Raw genomic sequence first — 21,589 nt, forward strand, 5'->3', positions numbered from 1 at the left:
CTGGAAGGTCGACATCCTGTCATTAACTTCTAAAAAATAGACCTTATTAAATACAACAAGTCTCCCGAAGATACCATTTGGATAAGAAGTCAAATAATGGAGTTGTTCCACTTGATTTTTCCATTCCAAATACTGTGCATTGCTTTGACCAAATCGGTTTATAATCTGAAATCTAAAAAAAAAAATTAAAAATATTGTTATGTTTTTCATATAAAAAAATCTGTTTTTGATTTTTGTACTTTTTTATAACAAAAAAAATAAAATCGGGCTTCGTCATGCTTACGGGATATGTCTTGAGGGTCTCCACTCCAAATTACAACCAACCTGGTTCATCTATTCTCGAGATATCGTGACACCTGTAAATCAACTTGGTTTTTCGAGAAAAAAAAAATCGCTCAGAAAGTTTGGCAAGGCAAAATTTCAAGCTTAAATAATCTGTTACTAACTTTAATTATGTAATATCTTCATGAAACTTTCAGTGGTGGTTGGAAATCATATTTTGTGTGGATTTAATAAATATTCTGTAATATGACATTGCAAGATCATAAATATATTTTTTTATAAAAAAGGTGGTTCAAAATTATTATGTTTAGCAAAAACCATCGAAAGTTATGCTTAAAAACGTTTTTGGGTAATGTCCGGAAGATTGTAAAAAGGTTTGGGTTGAAGGGATTGAATGAAATCTGGTCGTATTTAAGTTATTTTTAATTTTTGAAAGAATTCTTCGATTAACCAAAATTGAAAAAAATAACATGACAACCCTATCTAAAGTTATGAACACTTAAGTATTAATTATATACTTTTTTGAACTTCTCAACTCTACCTTGCGACTTATTGGTGGACGGGTTATTGAAAGACCTTTGTAATAAGCCCGAAATTTTGAAGACCTGGCGATCGCAGCTAAAAATAAAACATTGAAATGACGTATGTTGCTATATGAAGAAAAATTAATTAAAATTACAAGTGCGATGAAGGCACCACCTGAAGATAAATTAAGTAACCCTTGTTTGACAAAAATTAAAAAAATAAAACACATCGCCTTTACACTAACAAGAAAACTAACAAGAAGCCATTCTCCCTCAATCGAGTAAAATTCCCACCACAAATTAAATTTCATCCATGGGCATCCACCCATCTGCACTGGCTTCTTCGGTAGAGCCTACCAAAGTACCCGCCCAGACATGCCATGTGGATGATGAGCGAGGTGTGGGTGGGGGGTCCACCAATTGCATCTCTGTACTACGATGCTGCCGTCCAACCAGCCAACCAAACGTCATGTGCGGCGCAATTGCTGTCTGGTCCTGGCTGCTGCTAGAGCAACTTGTTCTCTTGGCAGTGTTGGAAAATTTCATTAATTTGCATTTTTTTTTATCAAATTTATTTGAATTAAATTTTCTTTAAAAACATTTAAAATTAATAAATATGAATATCTTTAAAAATTTTGTTTTTTTGGTTTTGCCACCCCTGCCGAACCCCTTGTTAGAAAGAAAGGCGGAGTTTTTCCGCCGTTTCTGGTGCCAAAAATATTTTCAAAACAAAAGCAAAAGTAAGAAAAATCATTCATGGCGGCTTTCCCGCTCGTGTACTCGCGCTCATTTTTCCTCTCACAGTTTCACTCTGATTCGTTCGAAAAACGGCATCACTGAGTGAGTGAATTAAAGATGTTTTTTCAATTACACGGTGAGTGAGGAGAGCGATGCTGGATGAGGGTGGAACCGAGTTCAAATGAGATTCATTTGAAAGAAATTACCGCGCGCAAAGAGAATTAAGAGGAAATTAATTGCGTTTTTTTTTTGGAGTGTTTGCAGCATTTACTCTGAAGCCAAAATTGAGACGAGGGGTTGGCAGGAAATTTTCAAAGGGAAATATTTTTAGCGGGTCAAACGAGCAAGTTTTCCGAGTTTTACGAGCTACTAATCCTTCTCCACTGCAAGGGAGTCACTGCCAGCAAAGGTAGTAAACCAAATTTACGGGGGCTCGTAATTTGATTCTGACAGATGGAAAGCCAACCAGGAATTCCTTGGCGCATGAAATATGCCATCTGGTGGGGGCTGAAGCAGTTATCTGAATATATTTTTTAGCAGAAGTTTGGTCATTTTCGATAGTTTTCATTTTGTTTGAATTCCTCGCATCAATCTTATAATTGGTCTCTCCATCTTCACACTAGCTGTAACTTTAGCACTTTTACTTATCACACTTCCATCAGAGAAATCCACACACATTTGTCCAAATTCTCACGAATCTCAATCTTGAACTGAAAGTTACTTTTTTCTCCCTTCCGCAATTCAAAACATTCCACTCGCCCAAACTCTTGACTCAAGTGAAATTGCACTTTTATTCAGTGAAAAAAAAGTTGGAAAGGTAAACTTTTCCAACCAACCACCACCGCATACCAGAAGCTGATGGACAAATCGGTAACAACTTCCGCACACTAGCTCTCACACTTCCGGAAAATCACTCTGTGAGGGCGTAGATGATGCAGAAATCCATCCTCGTGATTTCCGCTCACACAAATAAAAAAAACTCCCGAGAAAAGTGGCACCACTAAAAAGTGGAACTTTTTATTCCGGCAAAAATGCACTTCCGTGGCTTATCGATGTGTCGTAAAACAAATCGCGCTCCAGGGATGAATGAGTTGTATAACACATTCTGGGAAAGGGTTTTTTTTTTTTGGTTAGCCGGGATAAAATTTTGCACGCCAGGAAAAGTTTATCCGGATGGATTTTTCTTGTTTTTTTTTGCGCTAGCCCAACTCCACTCGGAACAATGTTTTTGTTCTAGTTGGGTGAATTTTAAATGAAACCCCATTTCGAATCTGGTGGCGCGGAAAATTCGTAATGCCACAGCTTTTATTCCAAAAATCGTGCCCAGATTTGCCCTGACGAGGATGAGAAAGTTACAGATCTTGCATCCGGTGCGAGTCAGGGGGGGTTATTTGAATTGGGATTAATAAGCCTGATACGCTCAATTTTGATGTGGATATTGTGTACTTTTTCCGAAAATCAAAATCGTTGAAATGAATGTATTTTTCACAATCTCAATGCATACATTTTTAAATTGATAGCTTGGAATAAATCGATTGTTTCATAATTATTTTTTTACAATGTTTGGAAATTTGAAATCAGTCAAAAAGACGATTTTTAAAATTTTCAACAGTCAAGAAATGTCGATTTAAAAATAACCAAAAAATTATTTTACAACCAATTTTTGACATTTAAAAAGTATTGGAAAGTAGAACTTTTAAAATTTAGAAAATTTAAGGGTTGGAAGTGTGACTTGTTTTATGTGACTTTGGCAATGTTTTTAAATGTGTAATTTTTCTGGGGTCAACTTTGACTGTGTTTTTCACAAATATTTCATATTTTATGCATTTTTTATGCAAAAATAAGTATGCAGTAATAGGGTGTAATATCCAAATCGATTTTCCAACACAGCAATTTTTTAGTTCCTTTTGGGGTCATAAACAACTCCCGAAGTTTGGGAACGATTGGTTAAGTCCTCACATTGCGCAAAGCGATTCAATTTTCCATATAAATTTGTATGGGAAAACCCATTTTTATTTTGATATTTAAAATCACATTTCACGTTGTACTAAAACCGGATTCATATTCGGATGCTCTAGAAGGTGCTTTACAACTTTCCCGAAGAGAGTATGGTGCTAGCTTGTTCCTGAAAGAAGATTCAGCGTCCTCAAAACTCGTCTAAAACGTGATTTTCGAGCAAAAAACACGTTTTAGACGAGTTTTGAACACTCTGTATCTTTATTTAGGGGCAAGCTAGCACCATACTCTCTCTCTTCGGGAAAGTTGTAGAGCACCTTCTAGAGCATCCGAATATGAATCCGGTTTTAGTACAACGTGAAATGTGGATTTTTTAAATATCAAAATTAAAAAAAAGGTTTTTCCCATACAAATTTATATGGAAAATTGAATCGCTTTGCGCAATGTGAGGACTTAACCAATCGTTCCCAAACTTTGGGGAGTTGTTTAGGACCCCAAAAAAAAATTGAAAAATTGCTGTGCTCGTTGATTTTGAACAACTTTATTTTTTTCCATACAACAATATTACACCCTAATGCAGTAATTATTGTATTCTTGCAGACGAAAACAAGAAAAAAATAAGAGAAATGGCTGCAAAAACATTAAAAAAAACTATTTAGACAAAAGGTATATACTTTAGAAACAAACATAAACTCAACAAGATTCAGTGTCTTGCGAACCTTCGTGGTGAACGGACACTAGAGCTGCGGTATTTTTTACTACCTAAGCTCAGAGTTATTTCAAAACAAAATTCACAGTCTTTTTAAAGACTACCTGAGTTATTTTCCAAAATTCTAAACAGTCTTTTCAAGACTAACCCCACCTGAAATTTTGTTGTATTTTACAAACGAAGCCATCTTTTTAAGAGAACTTTGCTTGCAAAATGCGTCAAAACAAAGGTAAACGCAAATCTTCTGAAGATTTGGTCGTTACGTCGGTGAAGCGTTTGAACGCTAAACCGGCTAACGGAAACAGAAAAAGAAAACAGCCTCTTCTGAGGTCTGATTCTGATTCTGAATGTGAGGTCAATCCTCCAATTCCATTGACAAACAGTTTCGGTGTTTTATCCGAAACTGATGACAAGGAACCTTCTCCTCGTACTGAGCCTTCTGCCGTCGAGAAACGAGTAAAGGCTCCGCCAATTGTAGTGACTTCCGTCTCCGATTTGGCCAGCTTTCGAACGCAACTGAAGAATTGCAAGGAAACTTGCAATTTGAAAGTTTCGTTCCAGCTTGGTCGAAGAGGAGAATGTCGCTTGTTGACGGAATCTTTACAAGATCACCAAACTTTTGTTGGTTATTTGAAAAACCACAAACACAATTTCTACACGTATGAGACCAAGAATGCTCGTCCATTCAAGGCGGTCTTGAAAGGTCTCTCCAACGACTTGTCGGTGGATGAGATCAAAAACGAACTTAAGGTGTTGCTTGGCTTTGCCCCATCCCAAGTAATACCAATGAAGAAAAATCAAACGGGAATATTTCTCGCTTTGGTTTGACTTCACAATTTTATCTGATTCATTTCAACAGAAATGAAATCAACAATTTGAAACTTTTGGACAAAGTACAGTTTTTGTTCCATGTACGGGTAAAGTGGGAGCATTTTAAGAAACATGGCGGTAATGGCCAGAATCTGACCCAGTGCCGGCGTTGCCAGGCATTCGGTCACGGTACTGATCATTGCGCCATGGTTCCAAAATGCATGGTTTGCGGGGATTCTTCTCACGACAAGGACAATTGTCCCGTGAAAGAAGTCACCCAATTTAAATGTGCAAATTGTGGTGGAAATCACAAATCAAATTTCTGGGATTGCCCCATCAGAAAAAGGTTTTGGATTCTCGTGCTAAGCATCAGCCGAAATCCAAACCGAAATTTTCTCAAAGTCAGGTTGTACCTGCATCTTTAAATCAAACGTTCGTGCTGTCTCACTCGAACAATTCTAGAAATACCCCTACCGTGGAAAAGTTAGGTAACAACAATGGCATTTCTTATGCTAACGTCGTTTCGGGTTCATCCACGAATTTTAAATCCTCTACCAATCTTTCTGAAATTGGGCAGGTACCTCAAATCTCATTTGAAAATTTTTCTGCTGGCAACGCTTTGGGATCTTCTGATCTCGGCGATGTTACGTTTGAAAAATGACTTTTTGCAAAACTCACTGTTTGGTTTGATTCAAACAATGAGTAATGCTACATCCATGATGGAAGCAATCCAGATTGGATTAAAATTTGCGAATGATGTTGTTCTTACCCTGAAGTTTAATCATGGATCTAAGTAATTCCATCAATATTATGAATTTTAATGCTCGCTCTTTAAAAGCGAAAGAAAATGAATTTTTCAACTTTTACGAGTTCATAACGTGCATGTTGCTGTTATAACCGAAACATTTTTAAAAACTGGCACTTATTTGAAAAGTGATCCAGATTATAAAGTTATAACTAATAACCGAATGAATCGAAATGGCGGTGGAGTTGCAATAGTTATCCACCGTAGTATGACTTATAGCACGTTACGTGACTTTAAGTTAAAAGTTATTGAAAGTTTGGGCATTGAACTTGAAACTTCTTTTGGGAAAATTATGATTGCAGCTGCATATTTGCCATTCCAATGCACTGGGGAAAATAAAAATTATTTCAAAGGGGATTTGAATAAACTTACTCGGCATAGATCTCGATTTTTGATCATCGGTGATTTTAATGCCAAACACCAATCTTGGAATAATTCAAAAGTAAATTCCAATGGTAAAATTCTATTCAGAGATTGCACTTCTGGTCTTTATTCGGTTTTATACCCGAATGGGCCAACTTGCTTTTCTTCTGTTAGAAATCCATCAACAATTGATTTGGTGTTGACAAATCAAAGTCAGTATTGTGGTCCTTTAGTGACTCATGCTGATTTTGATTCTGATCATCTTCCAGTAACTTTTTCACTTTCTCATGAAGCAGTTACCAGACCCAATAGTTCTGTGTTTAATTACCACAAAGCTAATTGGGACAGGTATCAGCATCATATTGAGAATAATTTAAATCATGATTTTGTTTTAGAAACCAAAGCTGATATTGATTCAGCCTTGGAATCTTTAACTAATGCAATTTTGGATGCTAGGAATATTGCTATTCCTAAAGTCCAAGTCAAATTTGATTCTCCCATTATTGATGACGATCTTCAGCTTCTGATTCGTCTGAAAATGTTCGCCGAAGACAGTATCAACGTTCTCGTGATCCTGCACTGAAGCGAATTCAAAAGATTTGCAAAAGGTTATTGACCACAGATTCACTCTCCTGCGAAATGAAAAGTTCGCAAGAGATGTCGAACAAATTAAACCTTATTCCAAACCTTTTGGAAACTTTCAAAGGTTCTTAAGAAACCTCAAAACCCATCCCTTCTTTAAAAGATGGTGATAATATTCTATTAACTAATGGGGAAAAAGCTCAAAAACTTGCTCAGCAGTTTGAGAGTGCTCATAATTTCAACTTGAATGTTTTGAGTCCTATTGAAAATCAAATTTCAATAGAATTTCAGAATATTGTTGAACAAGAATTTTCATCAGATGAAGTTTTTAATACGGATCTGAATGAAATAAAATCTATTATCAAAAAATTTAAAAATATGAAAGCCCCTGGTGAGGATGGCATTTTTACATTTTAATTAAAAATTACCAGAAGCAACTTTAAGTTGCTTGGTCAAAATTTTCAACAAATGTTTTGATTTGGCATATTTTCCCAGTAGTTGGAAAAATGCCAAAGTAATTCCGATTTTGAAACCGGATAAAAATCCTGCTGAAGCCTCAAGCTATCGGCCCATTAGTTTGCTTTCATCTATTAGTAAATTATTCGAAAGAATAATTCTTAATAGAATGATGACGCACATTAATGAAAATTCAATTTTCGCTGATGAGCAGTTTGGATTTCGCCTTGGGCATTCAACTACTCATCAGTTGTTGAGAGTTTCAAATTTAATTCGAAGCAACAAATCTGAGGGCTATTCTACTGGCGCTGCTCTTCTAGACATAGAAAAAGCATTTGACAGTGTTTGGCATAAAGGTTTGATTGCGAAATTGAAAAGGTTTAATTTTCCGATTTATATCGTGAAAATTATTCAAAATTATTTGACGGATCGTACTCTGCAGGTATGTTATCAGAATAGCAAATCTGATCAACTACCTGTACGTGCTGGCGTCCCTCAAGGAAGCATTTTGGGTCCAATTTTATACAATATTTTTACTTCTGACTTGCCTGATTTGCCCCAGGATGTCAGAAATCACTTTTGCTGATGACACAAGCATCTCCGCCAAAGGCAGAAGCCTTCGTGTCATCACAAGAAGATTACAAAAAGCTTGGATATTTTCAATTCTTATTTGAAAGAATGGAAAATTACTCCAAATGCTGCAAAACTCAACTTATTATTTTCCCTCACAAACCAAGGGCTGATTTTCTTAAACCAAAAGTCATCACATTATAAAGATGAATGAGGTAAATTTAAAGTGGGAGGATCAAGTGAAATATCTTGGACTTGGTTTTGACAAAACCTTACTTACAAGGATCACATTGAAAGTATCCAGGTTAAATGTAACAAATATATTAAATGTTTGTATCCACTTATAAACAGGAATTCTAGACTTTGTCTCAAGAATAAACTGTTAATTTATAAACAAATTTTCAGACCTGCCATGCTTTATGCTGTGCCGATCTGGACAAGCTGTTGCTTAACCAGGAAGAAAAAACTTCAGAGGATTCAGAACAAAATTCTGAAAATGATTCTGAAACTTCCTCCCTGGTTCAGCACCAGTGAACTTCATCAATTAGCCGAAGTTGACACTTTGGATGTTATGTCCAATAAGATAATTGATGCATTTCGACAAAAATCATTGCAGTCTTCAGCTGCATTGATCCGCTCTTTATATAGTTTATAAGTTAGTTTTAAGGTATCCCTTTTCCCTTTTGTACATGTAGGACCTCCTACATTTGAAATCACTGAATAGCAAAAGCTACAATATTTCATGAATAAATGAAAGTTGCTAGTATTTAAAATTGAGGTGAAAAGTCATCGTTTGTGATTGGACACTCAATAATATTTTAACTGAATGAATGTACATGGAAAAGAAATTTGAATAAATATAAATTAAAAAAAAAAAAAAAAAAAAAAAAACTCAACAAGATTAATGGAATATAAATACTAAAAATGAGACAAGAAAAACATAAAACAATAGAAGTAAAGTTTTTCGTAGAACAAAAGTTGTTCAAAATTACTTCCTGAACAAGGGAAAATAAAAAAATCGAAAAAAATTGGACAGTAGAGAGTTAAAGATACTTTGTATTTTTTCAGGTCGTTTCGCACTAACAAGTTTGATCAACAAAGATGAAGAAATGGCAGGAAATTCTTGAAAATAGGGGAAATATACCCATTTTAATCACTCTAAGCCGTTCGACCAATTCTCAGCACTTTTCCGTTTTCTGCTATTAAATCAACATTTACAGATATTTCAACAATGGAGAGTTGCTTGTTCACTTTAATTCGAGCTATTTACAACTTTGAAACAGTCAAAAACACTTTTTGAAAGCCGTAATTCATGAACAAAGTGCTGATAGGCCGATAATAGAAATAGGCTGAAAAAGGGTATAGTTCCCCTATGTAGGTTTTTTTTTTGTTTCTATGCTTCAAATACAATCTATTTGTGGTAAAAAGACTATCACAAATTTTATTTGAAGTTTGTGCCGTCAAGGATGGCTTGTAAAAATGGCTAAAAACACTTATTTTTGATGTTTTAAAATGCTGGGTTAGTTTTTAAAATTTCGAAATATTTTTATTTACTAAAAATATCAGACAATTTTCCTGCTGAAGTTGAAAATCTGAAAAAATAGAAATAAAAAAATAAGCCTGATTGGGCAACACTGAAAAAATCGAGTTTTTCCTGATTTTTAATTTTGCATGGTCATATCTAAGAATCAATGGCCGTATCTAGAGGGTGACGATTCTCGAGATTTTGCATTTCCGGGAATCGAGAGTTGAATTTTGCAATATCCGGGAATTCCTGGACCCGGGAGTTGAATTTTGTTGACAAAATCATCGATTTTTGACATAATTTTGAATAAAAACTATCAAACATCTGTATAAATATAAGATCATTAAGTCATAGTTACTCAACACAATGGAAGTTGAATTTCATTTTTTTTTTGTGGAATACGATCTTCTTGTTGAAAAAGCTTTCTAAATCTGCTGGTACAAGTTCAATTCAATGGTTTGTTGGGATCCAAGTAACGAATTATTTTTTTTCTATAATAAATTCTCACTCAATCATTTTTCCTGAGTTTTATTAATTTTTATTGTGTCGTCATCAACTTTTTATTTGATTTATAGTTCGATTATCAATTTTTAAGATCGTGATTTTGGCTATAACAATCCTTAGCAACATTTAATGGTTGTTTGAACGTTTTTAACTGTTAATTATCAGCAAAATATTATTTACAGTTACAAGCAATACTGAACTGATTATGAACAGTAGGCTTTCCTAAACATTATGAAAAATGCCAGAGTTTTGGTTAAATAATAATAGATTTTTGGTGCCCTTTAGAAAATCAAAATTACATGCCTTCAATTTTGAAATAACCTTGAAGGAAAGAAGTCTACTTATCTTAACTACCTTGGTTTTTCATTTCCGGGCTTTGACTGCTTGTTTTTTTATGAAGGAAAAATTTGAGCTCACCAACTTATTGGTCGTGGCATAAATTACAAATGTTGTATTTTTTACAATTTTGATACACTTTCTGAATTAACAAATTAAAGAATCAGGGATAATCGAACTTAAAAATAGAGTTATATTTGTTTTCTGTATATGGAATTCAACTCTTCTTTTGTTGCTGATATGATTTATCATTTTTTGCCTCAATGTTTATAATTTTGGGTTTGGTTTTTCGGCTTTCAGTCATATAGCAGTGAAAACAATGTATTGTTTTAATTTCCGACGTTTCGGCAAATGTATTGCCATCCAAATTTCCGGGAGTCTCGACCAAATTTCCGGGAATCGAGAGGCTCACAAATGGCTAAATTTCCGGATTTTTCCAGGAATTCCCGCTCGTCACCCTCTAGACGTATCAATGTAATTTAAAAAAGAATAATGTTAGGAATATTTTCAGCTTTTTTAAATCTTACTAAAGTATGTTTTGATTGCAAATTTATGTTTACAGTTTAGCCTTTAAAGATTTTTTGTTAATTTATAATTTCTTTCAATCATGGCTTGGTCAAAGATTTGTTGATCTTTCTGTTTCTTGTTTAAAAAAGATGGCATTTTATGTTCTCTAAAACATATCAAAATAATTTTGTTTTTAAATCAATTTTAGGTGACAAAAAGTGATTCTTACAACTTTGCCGAAGACAGCTTCCAAATTTGTATGGAAATAGACAAACTAAGAATCTTTGGGTGGGCATAAAGAAGTCACCCAAAAAGTTTCAGTTAGGTCAGAAACTACAAGAATCCATTTTGGAAAATGGGTCATTTGAAACAGGATTGCTCACCAAAATCATTAATTTAAATTTGTTAAATGCTTAATTGTTGGTTAAGGTGACGACTTCAATCATTGTCTTCGTTTAAAATATTTTCACAAAATTCTTAAATTTTCTCAGAATAGAATTCTTCACGTGTTGGTAACAATTGGTAACATGTCAACAATGTACAGTTGTGCAAATAATCATAAATCAATGATTGTCAATCTCTGATTGCTATACAAAATTATATGAATTTTGAGACACATTCGATTTCTATCAAATATTCCTTCAGTGCCTTCAAGAATTCGACAACCGGAATATGCTGATTCATTTTGGTTCAGAAATTCATAAAACTGAACTTCATACAGAGCATTTTAGGGTGATGATCAATCTTCATTGAAAATTATTGACGGCTTCACCTTAACCCGGGCATGGTCTTCGGGTCTATATGACCCAAGAGCATGATAAAAGTTATCGTAACTTTTGACCTTTGGCACTTACAGAGCTGAAATTTTATGACTTTGTGTATCTTACCAAGACACACATTTGAGCCAAAAATGGACTTCCGGTGGCCACCGGAAGTGCCCCCCAGAAAAAAAGTCTCACTTATGGTACTCGGGTCTATATGACCCAGAAATGTTTTTGGCTGCCAAAATTCGGAACCTTGACCGATTTTGGATGTCTTGGCTGCAAATGAAAGGTTAGAATGTCTACTTTGCGATTCCGACTGGCAGAACCGATTTTGGGCACTGTGGCCACTGGGAACCTGCTACAACCGAAAAAAGTCCTTTTGAGGCCCCGACTTTGAGGACCTGTATCTCGGAACGATAACACATAGCGGGTTGCTTCCAGTTGCATTTGACGGGTAATAACCTCAACTTTAAGCTCCGTAGAGATGATTTGTCAAAGTGGACACCGGTTCCGTTAACCCGGAACATCCGAAAAACATGATTTTTTCAGCTTTTGTTATAAAATCAACACATTAGTCAATTTTTTCAACCGGATTTTTTGTAAATCATTACATACGCAAACTACATACTACCCCTGACTGTTTGGAATCGTTCCGGCCAACTGTGGCCAATCCGGAACCGGTTCTAGGGTACCACCAAAACGGTTCCAATAATAATATCGCTAGAAACCCGTCATGTTGCATATCAAACTTCATGAAATTAAAAATTATGACCATCTGAGGTCATGCCGATATCCCCTGACTCAACCTGGTCATGCTGGAACCGGTTACCGGTGGCCAGTGGGGGACACTTCCGGAGTATGCAGGAAGGCATATCATGCGACATATCAAACGTCATGAAATTGAAAATTATGACCATCTAAGGTCATGCCAATATCCTATGACCCAACCTGGTCACGCCGGAACCGGTTACCGGTGGCCACTGGGGGACACTTCCGGAGTATGCAAAGAACCCTACCATGCGACATATCAAACGTCATGAAATTGAAAATTATGACCATCTAAGGTCATGCCAATATCCTAAGACCCATCCTGGTCACGCCGGAACCGGTTACCGGTGGCCACTGGGACACTGCCGGAGTATGCAAAGAAGCCTACCATGCGACGTATCAAACTTCATGAAATTGAAAATTATGACCATCTAAGGTTATGCCAATATCCTATGACCCAACCTGGTCACACCGGAACCGGTTACCGGTGGACACGGGGGGACACTTACGGAGTATGCAAGGAAGCATATCATGCGACGTATCAAACTTCATGAAATTGTAAATTATGACCATCTGAGGTCATGCCAATATCCTATGACCCAACGTGGTCACTCCGGAACCGGTTACAGGTGGCCAGTGGGGGACACTTACGGAGTATGCAAAGAACCCTACCATGCGACGTATCAAACTTCATGAAATAGAAAATTATAACCATCTAAGGTAATGCCAATATCCTCTGAATAACCCTGGTCACGCCGGAACCGGTTACCGGTGGCCACTGGGGGACACTTCCGGAGTATGCAAAGAACCCTACCATGCGACGTATCAAACTTCATGAAATAGAAAATTATAACCATCTAAGGTCATGCCAATATCCTATTACCCAACCTGATCTCGCCGGAACCAGTTACCGGTGGACACGGGGGGACACTTACGGAGTATGCAAGGAAGCATATCATGCGACATATCAAACTTCATGAAATAGAAAATTATGACCATCTAAGGTCATGCCGATATCCTCTGACCCAACCTGGTCACGCCGGAACCGGAGGCCACTGGGGACACTTCCGGAGTATGCAGAGAAGCATATCATGCGACGCATCAAATTTCATGAATTTGAAAATTATAACCATCTAAGGCGGTGGTCACCAAAATGCGGCCTGCGGGCCGTATGTGGCTTACCGAGGTCTTCTGTACGGCCTTCGGGATGGTTTTGAAATTATTTTGGAATCCGGCCCACTTTGCATTCTCATATGAAGTTCGCAAGAGAAATCATGGACTAAGTTTCTTTAAAAAGAATAAATATGTTTTTTTACGAAATAACCATAATTGATTTTTGGTTTCTACAATAATTATAAGATCGTCGGAAGTATTAAACTGGTGGTGCATTATTTTCCTGAAGAATTTATAAAACGATTAAATTTCTAAATTTGGAAATAATTAATATGAAACATTCATTCCTTTAAAAATATAAAATTATGAATGTGATAGTGTGACAAAAACTTTGTATTATCTGGGAATCACATTGCTAAAAATACTAAGAATAAATCAATATCCAACAGTTCTAAACATCAGATCACTTTCTGACTAAAACTTGTTAGAAATATTGAATCAAGAAATTATAAAATATGAATTCCGAGCCAATATTTTTTGGTTCAAATTTGTTATCCTAAAAAATCGACAGAACATAAAAATTCTATTTGATTATATTTTTGATTTTTTTTTGTTTTTTGTGCCCTTATGATTCAAAATGAAACGAAAATATTATACTTCGCACGAAAAGATCTTAAAAAATTTTAAAATCATTGAAAAAACACTTTTTTATCTTGTTCAATAATACAAATTTTTCGAAGCAAAATAAACTTCTAAATTTCAAAAAATATGATTTTTTTCCTATAACATACGAATAATTCAAAACTTATTACTGTTACTTCAAAATTCACTCAAAAAATCATTGAAAAAATTAACTAAACGTTCAAAGCTTAAATAGAACAATCAAACCAAATGTGTACGCAAAACCAAGAAAATAATTATCAACAAAAAAAAGTTATTATAAATAAAACAAAAAAAATATATTTTTTAAGTGAAATACTGTCGAATTGTGCAACAATTATACAGTGGACTCTCTCGTTGTCAATATTGAAGGGACTGTCGAGAGCGGGAGTTATCAAATTATAGAATGAAAAATCAAAGCAATCTATTTGAAGGGACTGAAAAAATTATTGACAGCTGGAGCAATATTGATATCGAGAAGATCGACAGCCAGAGAGTCCACTGTATTTTAAAACATGAAATATGATGAGAAAAATGTATGAAGAATGTTGAATTTTTTTCAACTGATTATGTATAATTGGTGACAATTTCTATGTTGTCAAAAATTAAGTTGTTTGTCAAAATTTCAATTTCAAACTATTCTACTCCACAACTTATACGACTCTGGGGCAAATTTCCAAATTAGCCCGCGATGATCAGCTGGCTGAGGACCACTGATCTAAGGTCATGCCGATATCCGGCAGTGTCCCCCAGTGGCCTCCGGTAACCGGTTCCGGCGTGACCACGTTGGGTCATAGGATATTGGCATGACCTTAGATGGTTATAATTTTCTATTTCATGAAGTTTGATACGTCGCATGGTAGGGTTCTTTGCATACTCCGGAAGTGTCCCCCAGTGGCCACCGGTAACCGGTTCCGGCGTGACCAGGTTGGGTCATAGGATATTGGCATGACCTTAGATGGTCATAATTTTCAATTTCATGACGTTTGATATGTCGCATGATATGCTTCCCTGCATACTCCGGAAGTGTCCCCCAGTGGCCACCAGTAACCGGTTCCGGCGTGACCAGGTTGGGTCATAGGATATTGGCATGACCTTAGATGGTCATTATTTTCAATTTCATGAAGTTTGATATGTCGCATGATATGCTTCCCTGCATACTCCGGAATTGTCCCCCAATGGCCACCGGTAACCGGTTCCGGAGTGACCAGGTTGGGTCAGAGGATATCGGCATGACCTCAGATGGTCATAATTTTCTATTTCATGAAGTTTGATATGTCGCATGATATGCTTCCCTGCATACTCCGGAAGTGTCCCGCAGTGGCCACCGGTAACCGGTTCCGGCGTGACCAGGATGAGTCAGAGGATATCGGCATGACCTCAGATGGTCATAATTTTCAATTTCATGACGTTTGATATGTCGCATGATATGCCTTCCTGCATACTCCGGAAGTGTCCCCCACTGGCCACCGGTAACCGGTTCCAGCATGACCAGGTTGAGTCAGAGGATATCGGCATGACCTCAGATGGTCATAATTTTCAATTTCATGAAGTTTGATATGCAACATGACGAGTTTCTAGCGATACCATTATTGGAACCGTTTTGGTGGTACCCTGGAACCGGTTCCGGATTGGCCACAGTTGGCCGGAACGATTCCAAACAGTCAGGGGTAGTATGTAGTGTGCGTATGTAATGATTTACAAAAATCCGGTTGAAAAATTGACTAATGTGTTGATTTTATAACAAAAGCTGAAAAAATCATGTTTTTCGGATGTTCCGGGTTAACGGAACCGGTGTCCACTTTTGACAAATCATCTCTACGGGAGCTTAAAGTTGAGGTTATTACCCGTCAAATGCAACTGGAAGCAACCCGCTATGTGTTATCGTTCCGGAGATACAGGTCCTCAAAGTCGGGGCCTCAAAAAGGACTTTTTTCGGTTGTAGCAGGTTCCCAGTGGCCACAGTGCCCAAAATCGGTTCTGCCAGTCGGAATCGCAAAGTAGACATTCTAACCTTTCATTTGCGGTCAAGACATCCAAAATCGGTCAAGATTCCGAATTTTGGCAGCCAAAAACATTTCTGGGTCATATAGACCCGAGTACCATAAGTGTATGTACGAAACGAAGACCATGGCCAGGTTAATTATGGTTAAAAAATTGCAAAACATGTTTTGTCTTTTCTGTGAGTAACACAGTTTCATCAATCTTGTTTACATGTGAACCATTTTTGAGGGTGGAAACTCAGAAAATAGTATCGTTTTGTAAAATGTAAGGCTTTTCTGAGTCTACATAAAATTCAAATTTATTTCTTAATCTCGATTGTTTGTTCTAACTGTTTCTCCAAATGTTCTAACACGTGGTTCTCTTTATTCCAGACGATCGTCAATCTTTAGGTAAGTTGTGGAAAACCACGCTGATTGTTTTACTTGTTTTGTTAGCGCTATTCTAATTTATTTTGCTTTTTTATGTTTATTTGTTTCTTCGTATTTTCCTCCCTTTTTTATTATTTTAGTTCCAAGGTTATTAATTTATTTATAATGCTTTTGAACATTTTTTTTAAATCGAATTGAGTTATAATTGATAACACTGATTAAGGAACTTGAAGGGTGATTGAAATGATCTTCCAAATCTCCAACATTAAAACACTTTCTTATCCCATCATGATTAAACCCAAATCTAGGCGTATCTTCTATCCAAACTCCACTATCCAGCTCTGCTGCTTGCTCGAAAAACTTGACTGCAAACAGCAATTAATGCTCCAAATACGGTTGTAAACAGAGAAACCTCCACCCCCTGCTTGGCAAACACGCCTACGCACCCGATTTTATCGCATCCTCCCACCGAAGCTTCGCTACCCGAAACAGCCGTAAAATTTATCAAATCAGCCAAAACTTAATATTAAGTACCATCGTCATAGCCGGCAGCGATTGTTTTCCGATAAAACAATTTCGCCATCAGCCAAGGCTAGGATCATAAAACTTTGTCAAAGGCTGACGAGAGAGTCGTTCCACCCCCATCCCTTAAGAGGGTGAGCTCAATGTGAGCCGGATCTCGAGCTGAATTTCATTGCCTACACACGCCTTTGCCGGAATTTGTAATATGTACCTTTGTTTGAACGGTGTCAGTGGTTTTCAAGATTTTTTTATTTTTATGTTTAATTTGTTTTTTTGTAGTTTGTAGTTCCTTTTTTGAGTTTGAGTTCAATATTGTTTATTTTTATAATGATTTGTTTATTTATTCGTTTCCTTTAAGTTCTTTTATTTCTTTAAACATAGTGTACATTTTAGATTTCCAACCACTGCCTCCTAGCGGGTTCATATTCTGCCATATCAACATTTCATTCATCCTTTCTATCTGGCCACATTGCATCTTGGAGGCATTTCCCAAGACTCGCAATGACATACACGTGTGTGGGCGTGATCCTCCTTACAGGAAAGATGAAAATCCACCCACATTTGTGTAAACTTCCGTACACACACACATATTAGATTTGAAGGGGCAAATTCAGTTCGCAAGGAAATTTTCTTATTCCTTTAACTTACTTTTATTCGCTTTTCAAGAAAAGTAGAAAAATCCACAAAAAAGACAAAAAAAAACAAACTCCACTTTTGCTTGCCACCCATTTCCTGCAACCGACTTGAAGTCCGGATAGTCGTGTGTCTTCCAGGGAAAAGTGACACAAGGAAGAAACCCAACAGGATTCTTCATAGGTTTCTCTGTCTATCCTTAACGTCTCCTCCGATTGAAGAGCAAATCGGATGGATTAAAGATTCTGGAAGCTCTTCTAAATGAATAATGAAATTTTTGGTTTAAAATTTGGCCGAATTTTATATTGAAATCTAAACTTTCGTGAGGTCTACACAAAAATTAAAACATTTTTTTATGAAATATAAAAAAATGACAGATTTTTACTCAAGTTTTTCCCATTGTCCACCAAATCTGAGGGCACTTTTGAGGAAAAGCGGGTTACTCGGTGTCCGTTGCCACCGCTTCTGGGCTAGAGGAAAAACAATGTCAATATTGGCTTTTGGGCTCACTGCACACAACTGACATTGAAGACGACGACGAGGACGTCATTCGGGCCACTGGCGGGAAATTTCGTATGTGTGTATGGGACCTTTTTTTTCTTCTTTGCTTCCAACATTGGCAATATTGTAAAGTGGCCCCCATTGTTGTTGTTGATGGTGGTGTTTTGGTTGTGGTTTTGGGTGTATTTCGGTGCATCTGTGTGTGTTTGTAGCAACATGAACGGCTAATAAATGGCTTTAGCCAGCGGTTGTTTGATTAGAGTTTCGACAGCGGAAAATAAATCTGTTCCTCTTTTCTGGAAAAGTATTTGAACATTTTGGAAATTTATTTATAATCTCTTTTAAAATCATTCAAACCGATGTGCTTATTTGCTTAACCTCGTTTATCGATACTCCAAATGCGTTTATCAGATTTTTTTTTGTATTTAGACATGATACAGTCATCTCAAGAGAATCAAAAAGCATGTGTAATATTACTGAATTTTCAAAATCAATCAGAAGAATGAAATCTTATTTAATCTTTTTCATTTGAAAGGGCGCACAGTAACCAAAGAAGTTGTTGTCTTCTCCTTCTCATTCAAAAATTGTCAAACTTACTGATCCAATCCTGCAAAAATCCGATTTTAAAAATAGCCAAATTTTGTTGTACACTATTTTTTAGACAGTAGTTTAGGGGATTATGAAAACATAAATCGATAATGTGCGTAGTTTTAAAGATACTAAAATGGCTGTAACATAAATCTGGCAAAAGCTCTAGTTGATGTGCACCGTTAAGGACTTAATAATTCTTCTTTATCTTAAAACTTAAAAATAAATATCAAAATTAAAAAATCGATTAACAAAATCAACATTAAAGTCTGAAAATACAATAATAATCTACAAATTCACTTTCTTCTTCTTCATGAAACAGTTTGTTGGTACTTGAAATAAATACATTTTTTATGTTTTTGTCTCCCAGAAATGTTGGAAATGCTTTAAAGAAGAAAAGAACTTAAGGCATGAAAACAATTGTTCCGTAAAAAAAAAATCAAAAAATTAGAAGATTTCATGAACACATTGTTATTTATATAAAAAAAGTGTTTTTCCGATTTATGTTTCTGAAATAAATTGTTCAAGCCTGATTGATGAAAAAAGAGAATTAAATTTCATTAAAAATATTAAAATTGGTATCGTGTTTTTTTTATATTTTTGCCTTTTTTTTCACAAATATTCGATTGGAAGGTGGCAAAACTAATATTTTAAATTAATTTTCACGCAATTTTTTTAAGATTCCAAAAATTACAAAAAAAAACATATTTTGCAAAAAAAGAATAATAGTTCTTGTTCAAAATATTGTTACAATCAACTTTAAATGTAAAACATTTAAACAGAAAAAATTACAAAAATCACTAAAATCTATTTTAAATAAATGCAATTCAGAGAACATTGTTTTACACTTTTGACCTTAAGTCTTTTTATATCTTGTCGCACACTACAGTGTATTTGGGGTCCCAAATTATTTTTTTCTCAAATAAGTTAAATATGTTTGAATGAAGGAAGATACATTTATTGCAATTAGGTCTGTTAAGCTGAGCTACCTGATTTTTTTCAATTTGTACATCAAAACTGCAATTTTTTTCTTTTTTTTAAATCTTAAATTTATTTATTGTGATAACTTAGGCATCCAATTTTTCAAGTTTGAATTTCACGGGATACGGGAAAATATTCTTTTAGAATCTCGAGATTTCTGTTATAAAATCAAAACGATGTGCAAAGAATTTGGCATAAACAGTTGTCTTAATTCAATTTATTTGTCCTGATTTACACGAGATTTTGCAGCAGCAGCAGAAGATGAAACAAATTAAAATAGTAGTCGATGTGTTTGATGAAAAATAATTAAAAATTATTTTTAGGTTCAAAATCATGAAAATACGCAAATAATCTAGGTTTTCAAAAATAAATAAAATTGAAAAGAAAATATATAACGCGCTAGGCATTTTACCGATCTATAGACTAAAATTGTAACATTTTTCCCTTTTAAGGAAATAAATGCTGAGCAATTTTTTATTCAATTTTTTGTCACTAAAACTTGATTTGCAATAAAGCACTATTTTTATTTTTTTTTTATATGTTTTAGAGGACATCAAATGCCAACTTTTCAGAAATTTCTAGGTTGTGAAAAAAATCTTTGACCGAGTTATGCATTTTTTAATCAATGCTGTTTTTTTTTTTAAATCCAAATATTGGTCGCAAAAATTTTTCAACTTGATTTTTCGATGTAAAATTAAATTTGCAATCAAAAGTACTTGAATGAAATTTTGATAATGTGTACCGTTTTCAAGTTAAGGCTATTTTTAGGAAACTTTTTCAAAATAGTCGCAGTTTTTCATTTTTTAAATAAGTGCACATGTTTGCCCACATTTGAATAAAATATTTTTGAAAAGCTGAGAAAATTCCCCATTATTTTTCTTTTTGAACTTTGTTGATACGACCCTCAGTTGCTGAGATATTGCCATGAAAATTGAATGATTTCCAAGTCTCACCCAAACAACCCACCATTTTCTAACGTCGATATCTCGGCAACTAATGGTCCAATTTACAATGTTAAGATATGAAACATTCGTGAAATTTTCCGATCTTTTCGAAAACAATATTTTCAAAAATTGAAATCAAAACTAACATTTCAAAAGGGCCAAATATTCAAACTAATGATGCAAAATGGCTTCTTTGGGCATACCAAAGGCACCAAAAAGTTTCAGTTGGATTAAAAATATAAAAATCGAATGACCGAAATCTGAGAGAATAGCTCTGCTGTTATATGCTGAATAAAAATAATAATGCTATTATATTGATTTCAAATTTCCAGACCAAATTGTAATTATTTGTTAATTTCGGGAATTCCCGAACAAAATATAAAATCTTTGGATTCAAGAATTCCTGGTTTTGGAAAAAAATCGGGAGTTTTTTCCTGGGAATTGGACACACTTGTGAAAACAGAAATGTTATCAAAATGTATTTAAAAAAAGTAGTGTTTAATTTCTTAAGCCATGATAAGCCATGACCAATTACTATTAAAACACCTGCACCTGTTTAATTTCAACGTCAAATATGTCACAAATTTCAAACCACAGAGCGTTGATGATAATAAATTGAGGTGGTGTTTCGCTTGAAATCAATAACCATTATTTCGCATTTTTTGTTACCTCCATCACGCATTCATTACTCATTTAAAATTAATTATTCCCTGTAGACGAGAGTGGTACGTGCCCACAATAATTTGGTTATGTTTTCCAATTTAATAAAAATTAAGCTCACTTTAGGCGATTCGTCGAATTTTGCGAGCCCCAGGCCAGCTTAAATTCGCCTCCGGGGAGCTTTAGTCCGAAAATCCACCACGCACATACACACACACCAATCAATCCCTGGATAATGAAAGCAGAGTTGCAATCAATGAAATGCCCTTAAATCTTTCCTCTGTGTGGTGTTCATTAATTTTCACCATCGCAAAATTCGTTCAACCGCGACCTGAGCGCGGGGGCAATCGAAATAATTTAAAAAATCTTTTTCCAGCAGCTAATTGGGAATCAGAAGGACGAAATTAAACAGAAAT

At 35.3% G+C, this 21,589-nt stretch overlaps 1 protein-coding gene across 14 annotated transcripts in view; it reads left to right on the forward strand.

The window, feature by feature from the left end:
• LOC6052855 (heterogeneous nuclear ribonucleoprotein L) overlaps window positions 1–21,589 on the forward strand; it is a 357,965-nt gene that overhangs the window by 268,866 nt on the left and 67,510 nt on the right. For 10 of the 14 annotated variants that reach the window (XM_038253811.1, XM_038253810.1, XM_038253809.1 and 7 more), the window contains one exon: window positions 16,348–16,365. The exons of the other annotated variants lie outside the window; for them this stretch is intronic. In XM_038253811.1, coding sequence (XP_038109739.1) covers window positions 16,348–16,365 — 18 coding nt within the window. The remainder of the gene's footprint in view (window positions 1–16,347; window positions 16,366–21,589) is intronic. 14 annotated transcript variants of the gene reach the window in all.

Source organism: Culex quinquefasciatus, chromosome 2, assembly GCF_015732765.1.
Source record: "Culex quinquefasciatus strain JHB chromosome 2, VPISU_Cqui_1.0_pri_paternal, whole genome shotgun sequence".
Lineage (NCBI taxonomy): Eukaryota > Metazoa > Arthropoda > Insecta > Diptera > Culicidae > Culex > Culex quinquefasciatus.